Genomic DNA, 18,613 nt, shown 5'->3' on the forward strand with positions numbered 1-18,613 from the left:
AGGTGTTTGAAGCTATTGGTTGATTCCAATTCATTGAATATAAGAAATAGGAGCAGCTGTCGGCTCTAAGGCCCCTTGAACCAGTTCCATTATTCAATCAGGTTGTGGCTGATGTGTCTTTGGACTCCATTGTACTCTCCTAGCTTCCTATTGCCATAAATCTTGATTTTATGTTCTGCAGTAATCCAACAATAATATTATCTTGCCTTTGGTATATGCAACAAAATGATGAAATCTGTATTTGTGATAAAGGCACACAGGTACCTTTCTCCTGCAAAAAAAAAATGGATGGATGGAGAAGAGAGTAGACATTTCCATTATTAAGTTATTATCAAGCTTTATGAAGAGTGCCCATTCCCAAGGCTTGGACAGTCTTAATGTCTTCTTGGTACATTTTGATGTTACTGTTTGAATGAAGACCATTGTTGACTAAGTATCCTAGAGAAAATCCAAGGTGCACCATTGACCATTTTTAATCTATTTTTGCAGTCAGAAAGTTCCCAGTTAGATGCTAAAGTCAGTGGTGTGGAAGTTAATGCGATTGGGAAAAGAGAATCATTGTTATCTAAAGCTGACAAATTAGAAGAGAAGACCCCTCTTCAAGCTACAGTAAAAGTAAGTTGAATGTGTAAGATTTTACCGTTTCATGATGCATGGTGTGTAATGATGTCTTAATGCCATACGATCAATATTATGCTCAATGATTAGTTTGCTGTTTTTCCAAAAGTGTTGTGTTAATTCTTGTGTACTGTTTTTAAATACATGATCTTGATGAATATGGGTAGCTAAATGGTACTGTGAATACTGTAATCAAGGAGCAGGACATGGAATATAGTGATTTCAGAGAGAGGTGTGAATAATTCTGAGCAGATCACTATTAAGGAGGAGGTGTGGGTGTTGTGGGATGTATAAGGGTTGATAAATCCTTGTGGCCTGATGAGTTCTATGCCAGGTTACCCTTGATTGGAAACAGGTGGTTGGGACTCCGGACATTTTTCTACTTTCGTTAACCACAGGTGAGGCACTAAAAGACTGGATGATAGTTAATATTGGAGATGCAAGGAACTGCAGATGCTGGCTTACAAAGGGATAGTCATGGAGTGACTCCGCGGGAAAGACAGCATCACTGGAGGACATGGATAGGTGGACAGGCAATGTTTCGGGTTGGGATCCTTTTTCCAGACATTGTGGGATGGGACAAAGCCCGCAAGTGATGGGTGTAGATGGGCAATAAGGTTGGCATGGAATTGTGGGCCAAAAGGCCTATCCCTGTACTGTATAACACTGACTGTAAGATGAATGTGAATTATTGAACTTCAAACAGTTTCCATTTAGAAATGTTTTATGGATATTTATTTTGTAGACTGCATCTGGACTAATCTGAAATTCTGAACAAAAAGTACCACTTTTCTTTTACTAGTTGAAACTGGATTTTTCTTCAAAAGCACCACGCTGCAAATTACTTCTTGATGAGGAGCAAACATTGGACTTTGTGTTTATTCCTCCTGAACCAAAGCAAAGAATACTGACTGAGCATCAGAAAGAGGTGTTGCAGACAAAGAGGTGAATTAAAGAAACAAATGTGATCAAAATGTTCTTGCTTTGTTTGCTGAGGGTTGGTGGGTTGAGTGGTTTTGTCTTTTACCGAAGGCTGGAATGGAAAAAGGAGACTATTTTACTAAGCCTACAACCTTGATACTGTATTTTGGCTTTTTTGTATGGAGTTCGTAGAAATTTTGTTTTATTTACCATGCCCACAGTAGTTGCAGGCAAATAGTGCCACAAGAAGGCATGAACTCCCACTGAGCTTTTTATAATTTTATTCTTTTTTTTCTGCATTGGGGTTTTTGATAATTGTAAGTTATCACTTATTTTAAATTTATACCCTTTTTAAAATAATTTGTTTGGTATTGATTTGAATAACTTACAGATTCAAGTAATTGATTTGCTATAAAATATTTTGCAACTTAAATTGTCAGTATGTATGGCCTGTTTTTTAATTATTAATCAGGATCATAAATACAGAGCTGCAAAGTTAAGTAATGGAACTTAAAATTATTTGAAATAAATGCAGACCTTTACAAGAAAGCATGGTGGCCTTGTGCAATCTGGACGACATATGACAGAAAATGATGGTAAAACCTGAGGTCAGGCAGCATTTGTAGTGAGAGAAATAGAATGGTTTCCAGTTGATGAGCTTCCATTGGAGAAGAATGTACGGAGGGAGAAATGGAGAGACAATGGCATATGTCTGTGAGACAATAGAAACCAAGCTGTCTTGTTCGTTCTCTCTAACCATTTGGGAGTTTTTTGGGTACTCCGGTTTCCTCCCACATTCCGCAGACTTGCAGGTTTGTAGGTCAATTGGCTTCTGTAAATTGTCCCGAGTGAATAGGATAGAATTAGTATATGGATGATCGCTGGCTGGTGCGGACTTTAGGGGCTGAAGGGCCTTTTCCATGCTGTATCACGACAACTAAACAGAGATAAATGAGTGAAGGGAGTGGGGAGAAATTATGGGACTGGTAAGCACTGGGCAGTAGCTGGAAAACTGAAATGAAAGAAAGATGGGGGTACTCAACAGATCAAATAGCAACTGGAGAGTAGTAACATTATAATTTTCTCTCCCCCCCACTCCCAACAGTTGCTAACTGATTTGCTGAGAATATCCAGCATTCTCCATTATTTCAGATTTTCACCCTGTGTTCTGTATTTCTCAGTTCCAGCATTTTGTTTCTCTCCCGTTCTTGCTCTTTTTATCTCCTGTTGATTGTTGAAGGGTCATTCATCTGAAGTGTTAACCACTTCTCTTCACAGATGCTTCTTGGTGTTTCCAGCATTTTTCTGTTCTTAATTCAGATTTTCAGCATCTGCAGTGATACATACTTCATTCATTCGTCTGCATGTGACTTGAGACCATTATTGTGATTAGTTGTCCCCTTTAGCTTGGGGGGGGGGGGGGGGCAATAAATGTTGTTATTGCCGGCTACATCCCCATCCCATTAATTAATAAATAGAATAACTAATCGTTTTTAAAGGGCTTGTCGATTTGAAGATTTATTTCCCACAAAACAGGACTGACATTCCCGCAATGTACAATAACTTGGATGCGTCTCAGGATTCCCACTTGTTTTCCCAGTATGCGCAATCTCAGGAAGGAAGTTTGTAAGTAGATCATCTTCTTGCATGGTATCAAATATCCTCTTTAGTTTGCATGTCAGTAAAGGTTATTAATACCTACATTTGCCTGTAATTGAAATTCCATGGTTTGTGCAATGTACTGTTTTATTTTGAACGATTCAACTTTTAATGAAGAGTATTCTGGTTGTTACTATTAATATTGTTGTTAACACACTCTGCTACGGCCAGGCTGTTTCAGTAAATTTTAACAATCGGTTGATGTTATTTTCATGTGATATGTGACTACGTATGTGTCATTGCTGCTGAATGCATATTGTGGTCCAGGAGTTTGTTCTGCCTCACAAATTACTTTTGTGTTAAAAGATTAGGTTTGGATTTATGATTGTTGCATGTACTGAGGTACAGTGAAAAGCTTTGTTTTGCATGTTACCCAACCCAATCAGACATACTATAGTCGGATACAATCAGTTCAAACTTGTACAACTGGCAGACCAAACAGGAAGATAGAGTGCAGAATTTATTTCCCAGCATTGTAGCTCATCAGGACCTCAGACAAAGTCCAATGTCCTCATTGTGGTAGACGTGAACCGCACAGCTTATGAAGCACCGTTCAGAAGCCTGATAACGGAGGAGAAAAAGGTGGTCCTGTGTCTGGTGGTGCATGCTTTCAAGCTTGTTTCCTTCTGCCTGACTGGAGCAGGGTGAAGGAATGATTGGGCTGGGACAAGTCTTTGATTATGTTGTCTGCTTTTTAGTGGCAGTGTGAAGTGTAGATTGGGTCAATAGTAGAAAGTTTGCTCTGTGAGATGGACTGGTCTACATCTACACCTCTGAGAAACTTCTTGTGTTCTTGGGCAGAGCTTGTCCCAAAACAAGCCGTGATACAACCTGAAAGTATGGTTTTTTTTTTACTATGGTACATCTGTAGAAGTTTAGAAGAATCATGGACATCTGTAGAAGTTTAGAAGAATCATTGGAGACATGCTGAATTTCCTCAGTCTTCCCAGAAAATAGAGGTGTTGGTGTTCAGTCTTGGCTGTCACGTCAATGTGGTTTGCATTTCTGTTCCATCATGTCCGGCATTTTATACAAGTTGTAGTACACGGGCCATTTTAGCTTAGTCATCCCCTCCCACCCTCTCCATTTTAATGTGCTTTATGCCTCAAATTGTTGTATTTTCAGAAATAATCCAATTGTTCTAAAATAAATATTTTACCTTGGCTTGTCACACATTTGAAACATAAGACTTGGAAAAATGACCTGTTATTGATGCCGTCTTAATATTTTGAGAATTGCAAGTTTTTAAATCTTGCAAGTTCTTGTTAATAAGTCATACATTTTATGCAGCTAATAGCCCTTAATGACTACTATTTATTTCCACAATCTGATTATTTTCTTCACCCTTCTCTCCCTACCAAACCCCTCAGAGAAAAACCGGCAAAAGACGCTGAGGAAATGGACGCAACTGAAAAAAAACAGCTGGTGAGTTGTCATTTTTGCTGATTATCTCGATTGGTAATTTGGCCACAACACAATTGAGGGTGAATATTGGGAAGCCAGACCTGATGGATTTATCAGGGACAATTAATTTGAACTGAAAACCGATGCGTAACTTTGAAAGATTCAACAAAATATTGAAACTGCATCTGTCTCGATTTGCAAAATAATTAGTATATGTGATGTCTTGTGATGTCTGGTGCGGAAAAGGCTTAAACGATACAAAGAAATGTTAAATAAATGTGTGACAATGAGTAGGAAGCTGCTAATAGAAAAGTCTAAAGAAGAGAGGCTTGTCGGTCAAGACAAAAGTATGCGGGACCGATTGCAATTAGGACACTTCAGTATAGTCCAGCATGGAGCCTCCTTCACGGAGCAATGGACAAAGGGTTATGCATTGCAGAATCTCATGAAACAACAAGAGCAGATAAATAAGCAGAGAATGGGAATTGAACAACAGAGGAAGCTGTTAGAAAATGAAAACTTGCAGCCATGGGTCAGATCCCACCTACAAAGAGGAAAACAAATCAATTGCATGAACCAGAAAATGATAACTCATAAAGCAAGGGGTAATGTATTTGGTTTAAATATAATACCATTGTGCAACAGTGTATTATCCAATGATATGTAGGAAAAGAGCATATACCGTACAGGTGAAATTGACTTAAAAGGGGAGGAGTGCGGTGTATGTAATAGAAATGGTGTTACCTGCCTCCAAGTTAAAGGGGGAGGAGTGTTGGGTATGTGATAATTATTATATGTAATTAGTATATGTGATGTCTGGTGCAAGTACGCATGTGCATGGGGAGACTCAAGGTGGTGTCCTGGAATAAAGAAGCTTGTTAGATTACTCCCGTGCCCGAGCCTTATTTAAGTCTGTTCCAAGCATCCAAATACACAACAAAAGTGTTGGCGGAACTCTGTTAAACCCCTGTCTCACGGTGCGAGTTGACCCTCGTGGTAATCACGTGCAATTAACATAGCGGGAACGTCGGAACTTGTGGACGCAACTTAGCGACTCGTGGCGCTAACGGCAGGGACCCGTGAAACTTGTTAACTCTTGAAAAAATTCCAAACGTGTTTAAAGTTTCCACGAGTAAAATGTACTGCTGAAGTTAAAAATTGAAACATTTAAACTCGTAAGAACGTAGTGGCCTGTGAATTTACCTTAGTGACTCGTGAGTCTACCGTGGGCACTCTAACTCAGCGGGCGGGCAGCATCTCTGGAAAGAAGGAACGGGTGACGGGATGACGTTTCCAAATTTCTGCTGCGTCTTTGTGTAGGGGGGGGGGGGGGGAGGGAGGGAGGGGAGGAGTGGAGGGGGGGAGCTGGGGTTGGGGTAACTTAGTACGGGAGATAAGTGTACTGACTGTGTGGGCAGGCACTTTGGTAGTGATTGCCCAGGGGGTTCACTGTCGAGGACTTCATAATGCAGGGAGCATTATTAAACAGTGGAGTGGTTAACCCTGGAAAGGGGGGAGACTTCTCTCTGAGTTGGACCCAGGAAACTGAAGCAGGAATTTTCTTGAGGTTATTAACGACAGATAAATGGATGGGAAGGGTTTAGAGGGCTATGGGCCACATGCAGGCAAATAGGACTACCCCAAGACACCAACTTGGACGGCACGGCCAAGCTGAGCCGAAGGACCTGTTTCCGTGTTGTACAGCACCATGATTAAGGTCTATCCAATGGGATTGACAATTTTGTATTTTTCCTTTCTAAAGATGCAGTGTATTTTTGTGACTATTGCACACTGCAGACCAGAAGCGCCTTCAATACCCAGAGATAAGGGATGGGCGGGTTAGGTGAGCAGGAGAGTGAGGCTGTTTGCAGTTGCAGAGGGAGGGTGCAAGGGCGGTACAGTGCCCAGTCTCAGCTCCTGTTCTACCAAGCGTAGCCTTGGGATCGTTGGCCTGGAGGGGGAGGGGGGTATTGTGCTGTTTGATCACCCCCTGCTATCCCAGGGACAGGGAGACACAGCAGCTTTTGAGACTGGTGGACAATCACTACCAAAGTGTCTGCCCACACAGTCAGTACACCTGTCCTACACTTGTCTCCCGCACTAAGATCATCCCGCAGAGAATGATCCCAGCCTAACCCAAGAGCTTGTCACCCCAGACAGATTAATGACGCCCGCACATCCCCCTCCCCAACCTCCCTCCACCTCAACCCTCCGCCTGGGCAACAAAGCAGCTCAGGAGGCGAACCCTGAGCTCCGTCTCCCAACAATCTGATGCGCAACTGATGCGAAAGAACAGCGGCTGCGGCCAGCCGGCACCCGACATGGACTTCTCACACCCTCGCACACGAAAAGTGTGTGTGAATAAACAAAAACAAGGAATAAAACCAAAGCCCGGCTTGAAAGGCAACTAAAAATATATTCCGCTTAGAATGAGCAGGCGCGGAGACATCTGTCCACATTCAAAGATTTCATCTCCCGTCTCCCCGCAGTGTGTAGACCTGGCAGTAAATTCAATTAAAATATAGCAAACCTCCGCCCGCTGGTCTTCTAACTACGTGATGTGTGTTTCAAACAAATCATAAGTATAACTGCTCTGGCACTGGACGGTGCGCATTTTTCCTTTGTAGTTCACATCGATAGATGCGGCCGCGCTGAATTCTATCTTTAACTCAAAGCCGCAGGATGGAGATGTCTTCTTTAACACTGTTGCTTATTAAAACAGACCTTCATTCACTCTTGGCTCAAGAGTAACTCGTGAGAGGAACTTGGAACATCGCAGAAATGACAAGTAAACAGCAAACTTAGTCATACCTGTGGGAACTCGGTTAAACTCTTGATCATACACTTGGAATCTCGTACACACCACGAGTCTTTCACTCGGGGTACCTCGTGGGCCAGCTCGCACCGTGAGACAGGGCTTTTAGCCAGGCAGCATCTGTGGAGGGAAATGATCTTTCCAGTCAGGATTGGTAACTTTGCTAAATTTTGTCTTGTCCGTTTCCCTCCACAGATGCTGCCTTACCCTTTGAGTTCCTCTATCACTCTTTCTTCCTTACTATTCCAGTATCTGTTTTCTTACTTCTCTGCCATAAATTACCTTTATCTGTTAGTTTATATTCAACAGAATAGCCTGTTCTGAGACTCTTGCAAAGAGCTACCAGATCTTTTTCCAATTGCCTTAATGTAGATAGGGATGCGTGCCAGTATTCAAGTAAATTAATACTTGCTAATACATAAGGAAGTTTGTATAACATAGAAGATTGCTGAATTTAAATTGGTTAATTTGTGGTTGTGCATTTACATCGATTCCATCGTGAGGTTAATTCTGCCCTTGGAGCAAGGATTGATTTAATGGAAGAACTTGAGGATTGGTTTACAAAAGATTTACAATGTGTGAACAATGTGTGTTTCAGCTCCAGATTTATGTTAGTGAACCTTGGTAAGTAATATTTAGAATATCGGTGCAATGAGTCGTCAATCAGGGTATTGTGTGGAGTAAAGAACTGAATGTGGTGCAGGATGGAAAGCATTCTTAGTTTGTGTATTTGAAGTAATAACCTCATTTTATTTGGGAAAACAAATTCTAATTTAATCCTACATTGTTCTGGATTTATCATTGACAACTGTATTTTATTTTCTTTAGAGTGAAACGATGGCAGCAAAGAGCGAAGTGGTTGACTCATTTACAACAGAAGCAGACATTGAAAGCAAATTGCTTGATCGAGAAATAATGCTGGATTACGCTGATCAGGAAAAAAATGGAACTCCAATCACTCCAGATTCTAAAGCTTCCGATTGCAATGACAAACCAGAGGAAGCAAAGGATGCTGTCACTGACTCCCCATCAAGTTGTATCGACGCTGCTGCTGAATCAGTCAGCAAAGCAGATGTCAGTGGCAGTTCCACATCATCTGATGTTGTTTCTGGGACGCCACAAAAAACCAGTAGCCGTCGGCAGTCATTTATAACTTTGGAGAAGTTTGATCCGTCCACCTCGTGCTCCTTCAGTCAATCGCCTATAAGTAAATTTACACAAGCAGCCACTGAAGCTCTTATCCCTCTGCAGAACAAAGCAATGGCGGTGGAAGAAGTACCACAACGTGAAACCGATACGGTTTCCCAGGAGGTCCGTTCGAACACTTCAATCGCTGGGAGTAGACGAAGTAGACGCAAGGAGAGTAAAACTGAGCAGTTGATCTTAGAAAAGCCAACCAAACGCCCCAGGACTTCCAAAAATATTAAGTGTTCTGTAGATGAGCCATCTGATGCAAAAGAAGGTTCTTTAACTTGTAACACAAATCCTGCTAAGGAGAATGAAAACGATCTACGTGAAGTTGACTGCAGCCAAAATTCCGAGAGTCGGTCAGATAGCAAACAGCCAGTAGATGTCGGGGAGAGAGGTTTATTTTCTACTGTTGGCTCAAAAGAGAAATCATCATCAGAAAGTCCTACATCTCTTCAAGATGAGAGTGATGAACAAAATTCAAAAACACTACCAAATAAAACACTAAGGCGTTCTTCTAGAAATAATTTAGAAGTGAATGTGTCTGATCAGACTAACAAAAAGGCAAAAAATGAGCGTGGCAAATTCCAGAGAAGATCACAGAACCAGGGAGTGAAGTTTCTTCAGAATGAGTCTTCTCAGAATGAAGTGTCTAAGGAGAAAGAAAACAATTCTAGGACTTCATCCGACAACTCAGAAACTAAAAAGATTTCCGGTATAAAAACTGATACCCAAGAACCTGCGATCAAATGGCGTTCTCACTACCACACTCGTAGATCATCCCAAGGCTTATCTGATGCAGAAAACAGTTGCACTATGACTGCAACTGAGAGTTCTGAAGACAGCTCTAAACTTCCGAGTGGGAGAAAGAAAAGCAGAACATCTAAGGGGAAAACAAAGAGGACAGAACTGACCCCTGAGGGGCGCAAGGCACAAATAGTAAAGGGACATGAAGCAACAGTGGACAACAGTCAGCTGTGCTCCGAAAATGAATCTGGTGAGGTTAAACATTTGAAGCAAGATAAAGAAAAGGAGATGGGAAATCAAGAAGAGGGTGCTGTAGAAGCAGAAATTAAAGATGTAAGTGAAGTAAATCCTACCACACAACTACTTGTGGAGGCTCAGACTGTTGAAGAGTCAAATGTAGAAACGGGCCCCAAAATGCACACAATAGTATCTGTTGAGAGTGAACATCCTGAAACTACTGAAAATGTGAAAATGGAAAAAATGTTAGAAGAGAGTACATTTGAGGAAGCCTGCACTAGCGTTGGTGTTGAATCCTTGCCTTTTGAGGGAGAGATTTCAACTGCTGAAACACCAGCTGTTGACTGCTCAAACGATCCACATGTGCAACATACAGTTAAAAAGAATGAGAAAATGAAGAAGTCCCATGTGAGAAGTAAAAGGGCCCGGAAAACTAAAAGCTGTGATTGCTGCCAGAACCCTTTGCAACAGCATGGGAAATCGCCAGCAAAAAGTGAAGAGGATACTGCCATGCAACATTTACATTCTGATGACCAGAGAGAGCATGATTCGCACCAGAGTTTTTCAGTGTCTTCTGAAGAGAAGTTATCTGAAAGTCCCAAGTTGAATAACACTGGAAATGATGAAATTGGGCCTTGTGCATTCAGTACGCCCTTAACTGAGAGCAGCAAAATGCATCCTTTTGGTCCGTCTTTTAGTACTGTTGCTTCAGAAGTGGATTCGACTGAAGAAAAGTGCCTCTTAGCAGTCATTGAAACTTCAACAGAGCAGAAAATTGGGACACTTTCAGCAGAGCAGGAAATAGAAGAAACTTTGGATTCTGGAAAGAATGAGCAAGTGGAATTGAAGGCAGGAGCTGAGGCAGATGATACTTCAAAAGTACCAGTAACAGAAGAACCAGTACTGGAAGAAACAACGACGCACAATGCTGATGAGCCAACTGCTTCATTGAGTGAACAAGTAATAAATGAAGAAACCCATGGTGATATCTGCGAATTAGACCAGAATCAAATGAGTATCGAAGGTGTTTCTTTCGCTCCTGAGAAAGTGACTAATGTACTGGCAGGACCAGATGAGATTGGAAAGGCAACAGTCTCAGACGGAGAGCTTGTGCAAGATGAACTAGAAACTGCAGTGCAACTCAAAGCCGCGGAGCCTGATGAAAATGAAATGCCGCCACCTGAGGTGGAAGTAACAGCAAAAACTGATCTCTCCGAACCTGTGATACCAGACAGTAATGCAGCTGAACCTGCGGGTGAGCAGCTCATGGAATCGCCACAGAAGATCAAAAATGATAGCACGTGGCTGATGGGACCCGTCCTACACAGTCCTTCAGGGGTGCAGGGATCTTGCGTCTGGTCACCTACAGCCTCGCCTTCTACAAGTATTCTTAAGAAAGTAATGAAACGGCCATCTGAGAATGACTCTCCTTCACCAGTGAATAAGGTAATGCAATATTGAGATTTTCAGCTTGGAAGTGTATACTTGTACATTTATCCATTTGACTAGCTGAACCATGGATGTCACAAATTTGACCCTTGGATGGTGTTGAACCGACTGATCTTCAATTAGGAGCTTCTTGGAAAATTTATTATTGTGCCTCATTGACCCCTGTTTGGGGAAATTGGTGCACAATAGGGTAAGGTTTGACTGTTAGAGATTCTGTGGATTGATACACTTAACAGTAGCACAGTAGTTAAAGGTTATTAAGTTAGTGGCCAGAGATCTCAATCATTGATCCAGAGTTGAGAGTTTGAATCCCATCACAACAACTGAGGAGTTTGAATTTGATTAAATCTAAGGATCAAAACAAAAAAAACTATGGTAATCATGAGGTAGACAAAAATGCTGGAGAAACTCAGGGGGTGAGGCAGCATCTATGGAGCGAAGGAAATAAGCAATGTTTCTGGTCGAGCCTTCTTCAGTATGATCTGAAGAAGGGACTCGACCCGAAACGTTGCCTATTTCCTTCGCTCCAAAGATGCTGCCTCACCCGCTGAGCTTCTCCAGCATTTTTGTCTACCTTCGATTTTCCAGTAGTTCCTTCTTAAACAAGGTAATCATGAAGCTGTTTTTGCCAAAAGTCAATAGACAATAGGTGCAGGAGTAGGCCATTCCGCCCTTTGAGCCAGTATGGTCGTGGCTGATCATCCACAATCAATACCCCGTTCCTGCCTTCTCCCCATATCCCCTGACTCCTCTATCTCTAAGCCCTATCTAGCTTTCTCTTGAAAGTATCCAGAGAACTGGCCCCCACCGCCCTCTGAGGCAGAGAATTCCACAGACTCGCAACTCTGTGAAAAAGTGTTTCCCCATCTCCGTTCTAAATGGCTTACCCCTTATTGTTAAACTCTTGCCCCTGGTTCTGGACTCGCCCAACATCGGGAACATGTTTCCTGCCTCTAGCGTGTCCAAACCCTTAATAATCTTATGTTTCAATAAGACCCCCTCGCATCCTTCTAAATTCCAGAGTATACAAGCCCAGCCGCTTTATTCTCTCAGCATATGACAGTCCCGCCATCCCAGGAATTAAACTTGTGAACCTACGCTGCACTCCCTCACTAGCAAGAAAGTCCTTCCTCAAATTTGGAGACCAAAACTGCACACAGTACTCCAGGTGTGGTTTCACTAGGGCCCTGTAAAACTGCAGGAGGACCTCTTTGATCCTATACTCAACTCCTCTTGTTATGAAGGCCAACATGCCATTCGCTTTCTTCACTGCCTGCTGTACCTGCATGCTTACTTTCATTGACTGATGAACATGGACCCCCAGATCCCGTTGTACTCCCCCTTTTCCCAACTTGACATCATTTTGATAATCTACCTTCCTGTTTTTGCTACCAAAGTGGATAACCTCACATTTATCCACATTAAACTGCATCTGCCCACTCACCCAACCTGTCCAAGCCACCTTGTATTCTCATAGCATCCTCTTCACAGTTCACACTGCCACCCAACTTTGTGTCATCTGCAAATTTGCTAATGTTACTTTGAGTCCCTTCATCTAAATCATTTATGTGTATTGTAAATATTTATTTCACTGATATCCTTCAGATTCTAAATCTACTGTTCGTAACACATGCAGCTATGTGACTCAAAATGCAGCAATATAGTTAAAGTGTTCTTAGCAATAGCTTATCGGGCAAGCAGAGATGGATAACATATTGGTGTTGTCAGCTGTGTTTGCATCTCTTGAGCTAGGAACTTATTTTAAAGTGATTTACTTCCAGTATGCTTTTGTCCAGTATGCTGTCAGTTCCAGATTATGACTATTAGCTGCCCATCACACATGTCTGAAGCAACTTTGTTTCCTTGAATTTATCCTTTGCATTACATAAGTGTTAATTAAAGGAAAGTCTAGCATGCCTGCATGCAACAATTTACTCCGAGTCTGATGGAGTTCACCTCTTAAATTTGCTTGTGTTGTATTGTTTCTCAGTATATTTTGTAAGGTGTGTTTTTGTAGTTGGAAAGATTTGTTTTTCTGGGTTTTTTAACCCACAAATTTTGAGCATGTACATTTTGGCAATATTATAAATTGCTCAATTTGTGCAGACTTGCTTAAACGCATCTTTCTGTTTCAAGTAGTTTTTTGTTTGGTCTGTTTCGTACATATTAATGCTAAAAAATAACTGTTCATCACTAGTGCAGGAAGTATGCATGTACTTTAAGCTAAATAAGAACTCTGAAATTAGTGCTGCCTCTGTGTACTTATGGTCAATGGTATTTGGCAATCTAGCAAGGCAAACTCCACTTGATAAAAAGCTGCACAAGATATTTGTTAAAAAAGAATCCACGGCCCATTTGGCTTAAACAAATGTTTCAAAATCAGCAGTTTTCCATGTTTCATGAGATAAGAGTGTAAGTATTTTTCTGTTGCACGTTTGTTTTGTGTAGATCCGTCGAGTTTCATTTGCAGATCCAATTCGTCGGGAAGGTTTAGCAGATGACATTGATCGCCGCAGCCCGGTGGTGAGATCCCATGCTGCAGGAAATTCCCCTGGGTTAAATCATTCAATCTCAAATGGTTGTAATCGATCCAGTGTTCAATCCAAGGTAAGGTTAATTCTTATTTCTATCAGATAGAAAAGGTTATTGTTTTCTATTTGAATTAGTCCATCGAGTAGGATCTAACTAAGTATTTTTCTACCTACTCCAATCACTTACAGTGCATTGCATGTATCTACTTGAACTGTTCTGACCACGGAATATTTCTCCAAATCATTTAGTTTCAAAACCATCTTCAAATCAACTATTCTTAACTTGAATTTGCACTGTCTAATGATTAAATTTGTGTTGGGCTTTTGAATTAAAGGTATTTAAATTAGAAATGGTAGCAGTAATCGCCTTTTGACCATAGAGCCTCAATACATCCCCATTCTAACTTTACTGTTAAGTTGCGCCAGCCACGTCTCACTTTAGGGATATGACCGGATAGAAATGAGCAAACAGTATACATACGTGCCATTTTTAGCAGTGAAATTTTAAATTGAGGGTTAAATGTTAGTTGATTTGAATTTGTATAATGTTCTCTGGAGCGCAGAAGGTTAAGGGGGGACTTGATAGAGGTCTTTAAAATGATGAGAGGGATAGACAGAGTTGATGTGATCAAGCTTTTCCCTTTGAGAATAGGGAAGATTCAAACAAGAGGACATGACTTCAGAATTAAGGGACAGAAGTTTAGGGGTAACATGAGGGGGAACTTCTTTACTCAGAGAGTGGTAGCGGTGTGGAATGAGCTTCCAGTGGAAGTGGTGGCGGCAGGTTCGTTGGTATCATTTAAAAATAAATTGGATAGGCATATGGATGAGAAGGGAATGGAGGGTTATGGTATGAGTGCAGGCAGGTGGGACTAAGGGAAAAAAGTTGTTCGGCACGGACTTGTAGGGCCGAGATGGCCTGTTTCCGTGCTGTAATTGTTATATGGTTATATGGTTACCCCTATTAATTTGTTGAAAACAGTAAACTAGGAATTTGTAATATGCAGTTGGATTTTTAATTTAATTAAAAAGACCAGGCTTTAAGTGATCAAGCCTGTGGATCTTCCAACCAAGATTGCTCCGTCAGCATCTTCCTTTTGAAAAAAGATGCTACTAATTTTCTCGAATTATTGCTGCACAGATATCCTATAGTTATTCTTCATTTAATAAATATCGAGTGTTTAGTATCCAATCCGTTGAACTACAAAAACTTATTTTGACATAACAAAATATCCCCAGTGCCAGTGATTCCCTTGAGTCCATCTATCAGTTTTATTTAATGATTTAAAGTTTTAAGAAAATCACATGATATTTTAGCATTACACTAGTATTTCAGACTCTGGATCATTTGTCTGTAAGGTGCTTCACTGCGTGTTTAAAGTGGAGTGCTATAACACTGGAGTTATTTTAATTATCTGTTTATCTACTTTCTTTAGTACAACACTACTCCAACCAAAGGGTTCCTGAGTCCAAGTGCTCGTAGTTATGGCTATAAAAGTTCAAAGAAATGTTTGGTAAGTTTTGAAGACCGTCAAAATGAGTAAATGTCGCTATAATAGATCAACGTCCAGTGGAATTTTCTTTCTTTATACAGCTAATTTAAAGGAGACATTTAACAGTTTTAAGACAATACAGTAAAGGGCCTGTCCCACGAGCATGCGGCAAGCACCTAACGTGGTCGCTTGAGCCGTACGGCCTCGCGGGGCCACTTCGATCGCTGGAGCCGTATGGAGATGTGCGGAGCTGGTCTCAACATCGCGCGGGGCTCCGATAAACTGACACTGTCCAAATATTCCGCGCGGCAACGGCCTGCCGGCCCGCAGCCGCATTGAGGCCGTATGCACTGCCTTGACGGGCGTGCGCAGCGTCTTGACGGCGTACGCCTAGCGCGAATATCCCGCGGACTTCGCTCGAACTCCATGTCAACTCGTACGGGATCACTCGACCGCCGCGCGGCCCCCACTTCCGGTTTGGACGCGCTCGCCACCTGCAGTCGCATGCTGGTGGGACAGGCCCTGTACGGGGATCGCGCGGCCCCCACTTCCGGTTTGGTCGCGCTTGTCGCATGCTCGTGGCACAGGCCCTTAAGTTCAAGAAAGAATGGTACTGTTTTTTCATTATTCATGCAAGGATATTATTTGGTCCAAACACTTTCCTTCTCCCTACTGTCTAGAGTAACTGAAGTCAGCTATCCAGTTATGATCAGTTAAAACTGCTCAGACTACAATCAGATCTTTCTCATTTAATTCTGAATTTAATTAGGAAACAGGCCACTAATTGGAGCTGAAAGTATCAATTTTAGAATTGAACAAGATTGCATTTGTGTAGATGCTGCAAATGAAATATATTTTTTGATGGGCTAATTATCCATGAAAAGCAGCGATGTTCACTGGGTGGCGCCAGCAATGGCTGCCTCGCCAACAGCATGTCTCCCTTTCTTCTTCGTTGTTTTTTTAGTATGTGTTAAATGTGTGTTCTTTAGCTGGTTTTATGTGGGGGGAGGAAACTTATTCTAATCTCTTAGCGCGATGGAGATGCGATTTTCTTTCCCCCCCCCCCCGTATCGTATCTCAGTCCGCACTAACATCGAGGAGTTGGCAGCCTTTGTTGGATACTGATTTCAAGAGCTCCAACGTGGGTGCCCGCGGACTTAACACCGTGGAGCCCACGATCCCTTTGCCAGGGATCGACCTCTGAGCTCTGCCTCGGACTTTAACATCGTGGAACTCACGGTCTCTGGTTAAAGACCGACATCCGGAACTCCAAGCCGCAGGAGCTTCGACCGCCGGCTGCGGGAGCTACGATCACTGGTTCAACTGCCCCAACTGCGGGAGAAAAATGAGGGAAGAAGATTAGACTTTATTGCCTTCCATCACAGTGAGGAATGTGGGAAATCCGCTGTGGTGGATGTTAACTTTTATATAGTTGTGTGTCTTGTTGCTTTTTTAGTATGGCTCTATGGTAATTCGCATATCACTGTACCTTAATTAATACATGTGACAATAAAAGACCTTTGAAACCTTTGATGTTTATAATTGAGTACAAAATGCTAAATTAAAACATCACCATTAATTTTAATTATCCTAAATTCTCCCAAGATCTCCGAGATGAGCAAAGAGTCTGTGACATCATCCTCCGCCCGTGTGTATCCTGCTCTGGTCAGCTGCTCTTCACCAGTGGAGACCATTCTACCTCAGCTTGCCTCTAACATGTGGTACATAGCAGCACTTATCTGTAATGCATTTAGTAGTTAATTTAAAATTTTGTGATCCTAGTTAAAATTGTAACAGTTTTGATGGCAAACTGCCTGTAGCTAATAACTAAATATTATACTGATCAATATGGGATGATGTAAATTGCTTCCTCTACTTCGCTTATGATGACTAACCCGATTTTGTTCCTTCCATTAGGGCACGAGGTTTGGGCCAACTTGTAAGAGCTAAAAATATCAAGACCATCGGTGATCTGAGCTCACTCACAGTGGGTGAAATTAAGTTGCTTCCAATCCGTTCTCCAAAGGTCTTTGTAGTAAGAAAAGCGCTGAAAGCGTTTTATGACCAGCAGGTGAGTTAATTACTGTAAACTGACACTTTCTATGTAAGATCATGAGACATAGGAGCAGAATTGGGCTATTTGGCTCATCTATTTTTCCCTCTTAACCCCATTCTCCTACCATCTTCCCATAACAGTTGATTGAGGGAAATAAAATTATGATTGAGTTGAAATTTGAGCCTTTGTATGACACCAAATACAAAAATGAGATTGTGATGAATTCATATGTAGTAATTTTTTAATTAATACATTGCGTACGAGCATAACCTGATAATACATAGTACTATCCGCATCTGGAAACAGTTGAAGCTCAGCCTCAAATTGAGAAACATGTCTCTTCTTCTCTTTGCAAATAATCCCTCTTTTAAACTATCTACCCTAGATGTGGTTTTTGTTCAATGGAAGAATCAGGGAATCAATTCTGTGGGAGACCTTTATCAGAAGGGGACTCTTTCTTCCTTTCAAGAATTGCAGGAGAAATACGAATTGAACACCAATAACTTTTTCAGATATCTCCAATTTAGGAGGGGAGATGGGGGAGATATTGAACAATTTATTTTCTTCGGTATTCACCAAGGAGAAGGATATTGAATTATGTGAGGTAAGGGAAACTAGTAGAGTAGCTATGGATACTATGAGTTTCAAAGTAAAAGAAGTACTGACACTTTTGAAAAATATAAAAGTGGATAAGTCTCCAGGTCCTGACAGGATATTCCCTAGGACATTGAGGGAAGTTAGTGTAGAAATAGCCGGGGCTATGACAGAAATATTTCAAATGTCATTAGAAACGGGAATAGTCCCCGAGGATTGGCGTACTGCGCATGTTGTTCCATTGTTTAAAAAGGGTTCTAAGAGTAAACCTAGCAATTATAGACCTGTTAGTTTGACTTCAGTGGTGGGCAAATTAATGGAAAAGATACTTAGAGATAATATATATAAGCATCTGGATAAACAGGGTATGATTAGGAACAGTCAACATGGATTTGTGCCTGGAAGGTCATGTTTGACTAATCTTCTTGAATTTTTTGAAGAGGTTACTAGGGAAATTGACGAGGGTAAAGCAGTGGATGTTGTCTATATGGACTTTAGTAAGGTCTTTGACAAGGTTCCTCATGGAAGGTTGGTTAAGAAGGTTCAACTGTTGGGTATAAATGCAGGAGTAGCAAGATGGATTCAACAGTGGCTGAATGGGAGACGCCAGAGGGTAATGGTGGATGGCTGTTTGTCGGGTTGGAGGCAGGTGACTAGTGGGGTGCCTCAGGGATCTGTGTTGGGTCCTTTGTTGTTTGTCATGTACATCAATGATCTGGACGAAGGTGTGGTAAATTGGATTAGTAAGTATGCAGATGATACCAAGATAGGGGGTGTTGTGGATAATGAAGAGGATTTCCAAAGTACAGAGTGATTTAGGCCATTTGGAAGAATGGGCTGAAAGATGGCAGATGGAGTTTAATGCTGATAAATGTGAGGTGCTACACCTTGGCAGGACAAA

The 18,613-nt window shown here is 41.6% G+C and overlaps 1 protein-coding gene across 3 annotated transcripts in view; it reads left to right on the plus strand.

The window, feature by feature from the left end:
- rif1 (replication timing regulatory factor 1) overlaps positions 1 to 18,613 on the plus strand; it is a 76,670-nt gene that overhangs the window by 52,749 nt on the left and 5,308 nt on the right. For all 3 annotated transcript variants that reach the window (XM_033024806.1, XM_033024804.1, XM_033024805.1), the window contains exons 26-34: positions 490 to 615; positions 1,421 to 1,563; positions 3,076 to 3,165; positions 4,569 to 4,623; positions 8,246 to 11,035; positions 13,487 to 13,645; positions 15,006 to 15,083; positions 16,668 to 16,783; positions 16,980 to 17,133. In XM_033024806.1, the coding sequence (XP_032880697.1) occupies positions 490 to 615; positions 1,421 to 1,563; positions 3,076 to 3,165; positions 4,569 to 4,623; positions 8,246 to 11,035; positions 13,487 to 13,645; positions 15,006 to 15,083; positions 16,668 to 16,783; positions 16,980 to 17,133 (3,711 nt within the window). The remainder of the gene's footprint in view (positions 1 to 489; positions 616 to 1,420; positions 1,564 to 3,075; positions 3,166 to 4,568; positions 4,624 to 8,245; positions 11,036 to 13,486; positions 13,646 to 15,005; positions 15,084 to 16,667; positions 16,784 to 16,979; positions 17,134 to 18,613) is intronic.

Source organism: Amblyraja radiata, chromosome 7 (genome assembly GCF_010909765.2).
Source record: "Amblyraja radiata isolate CabotCenter1 chromosome 7, sAmbRad1.1.pri, whole genome shotgun sequence".
NCBI classification, from domain to species: domain Eukaryota; kingdom Metazoa; phylum Chordata; class Chondrichthyes; order Rajiformes; family Rajidae; genus Amblyraja; species Amblyraja radiata.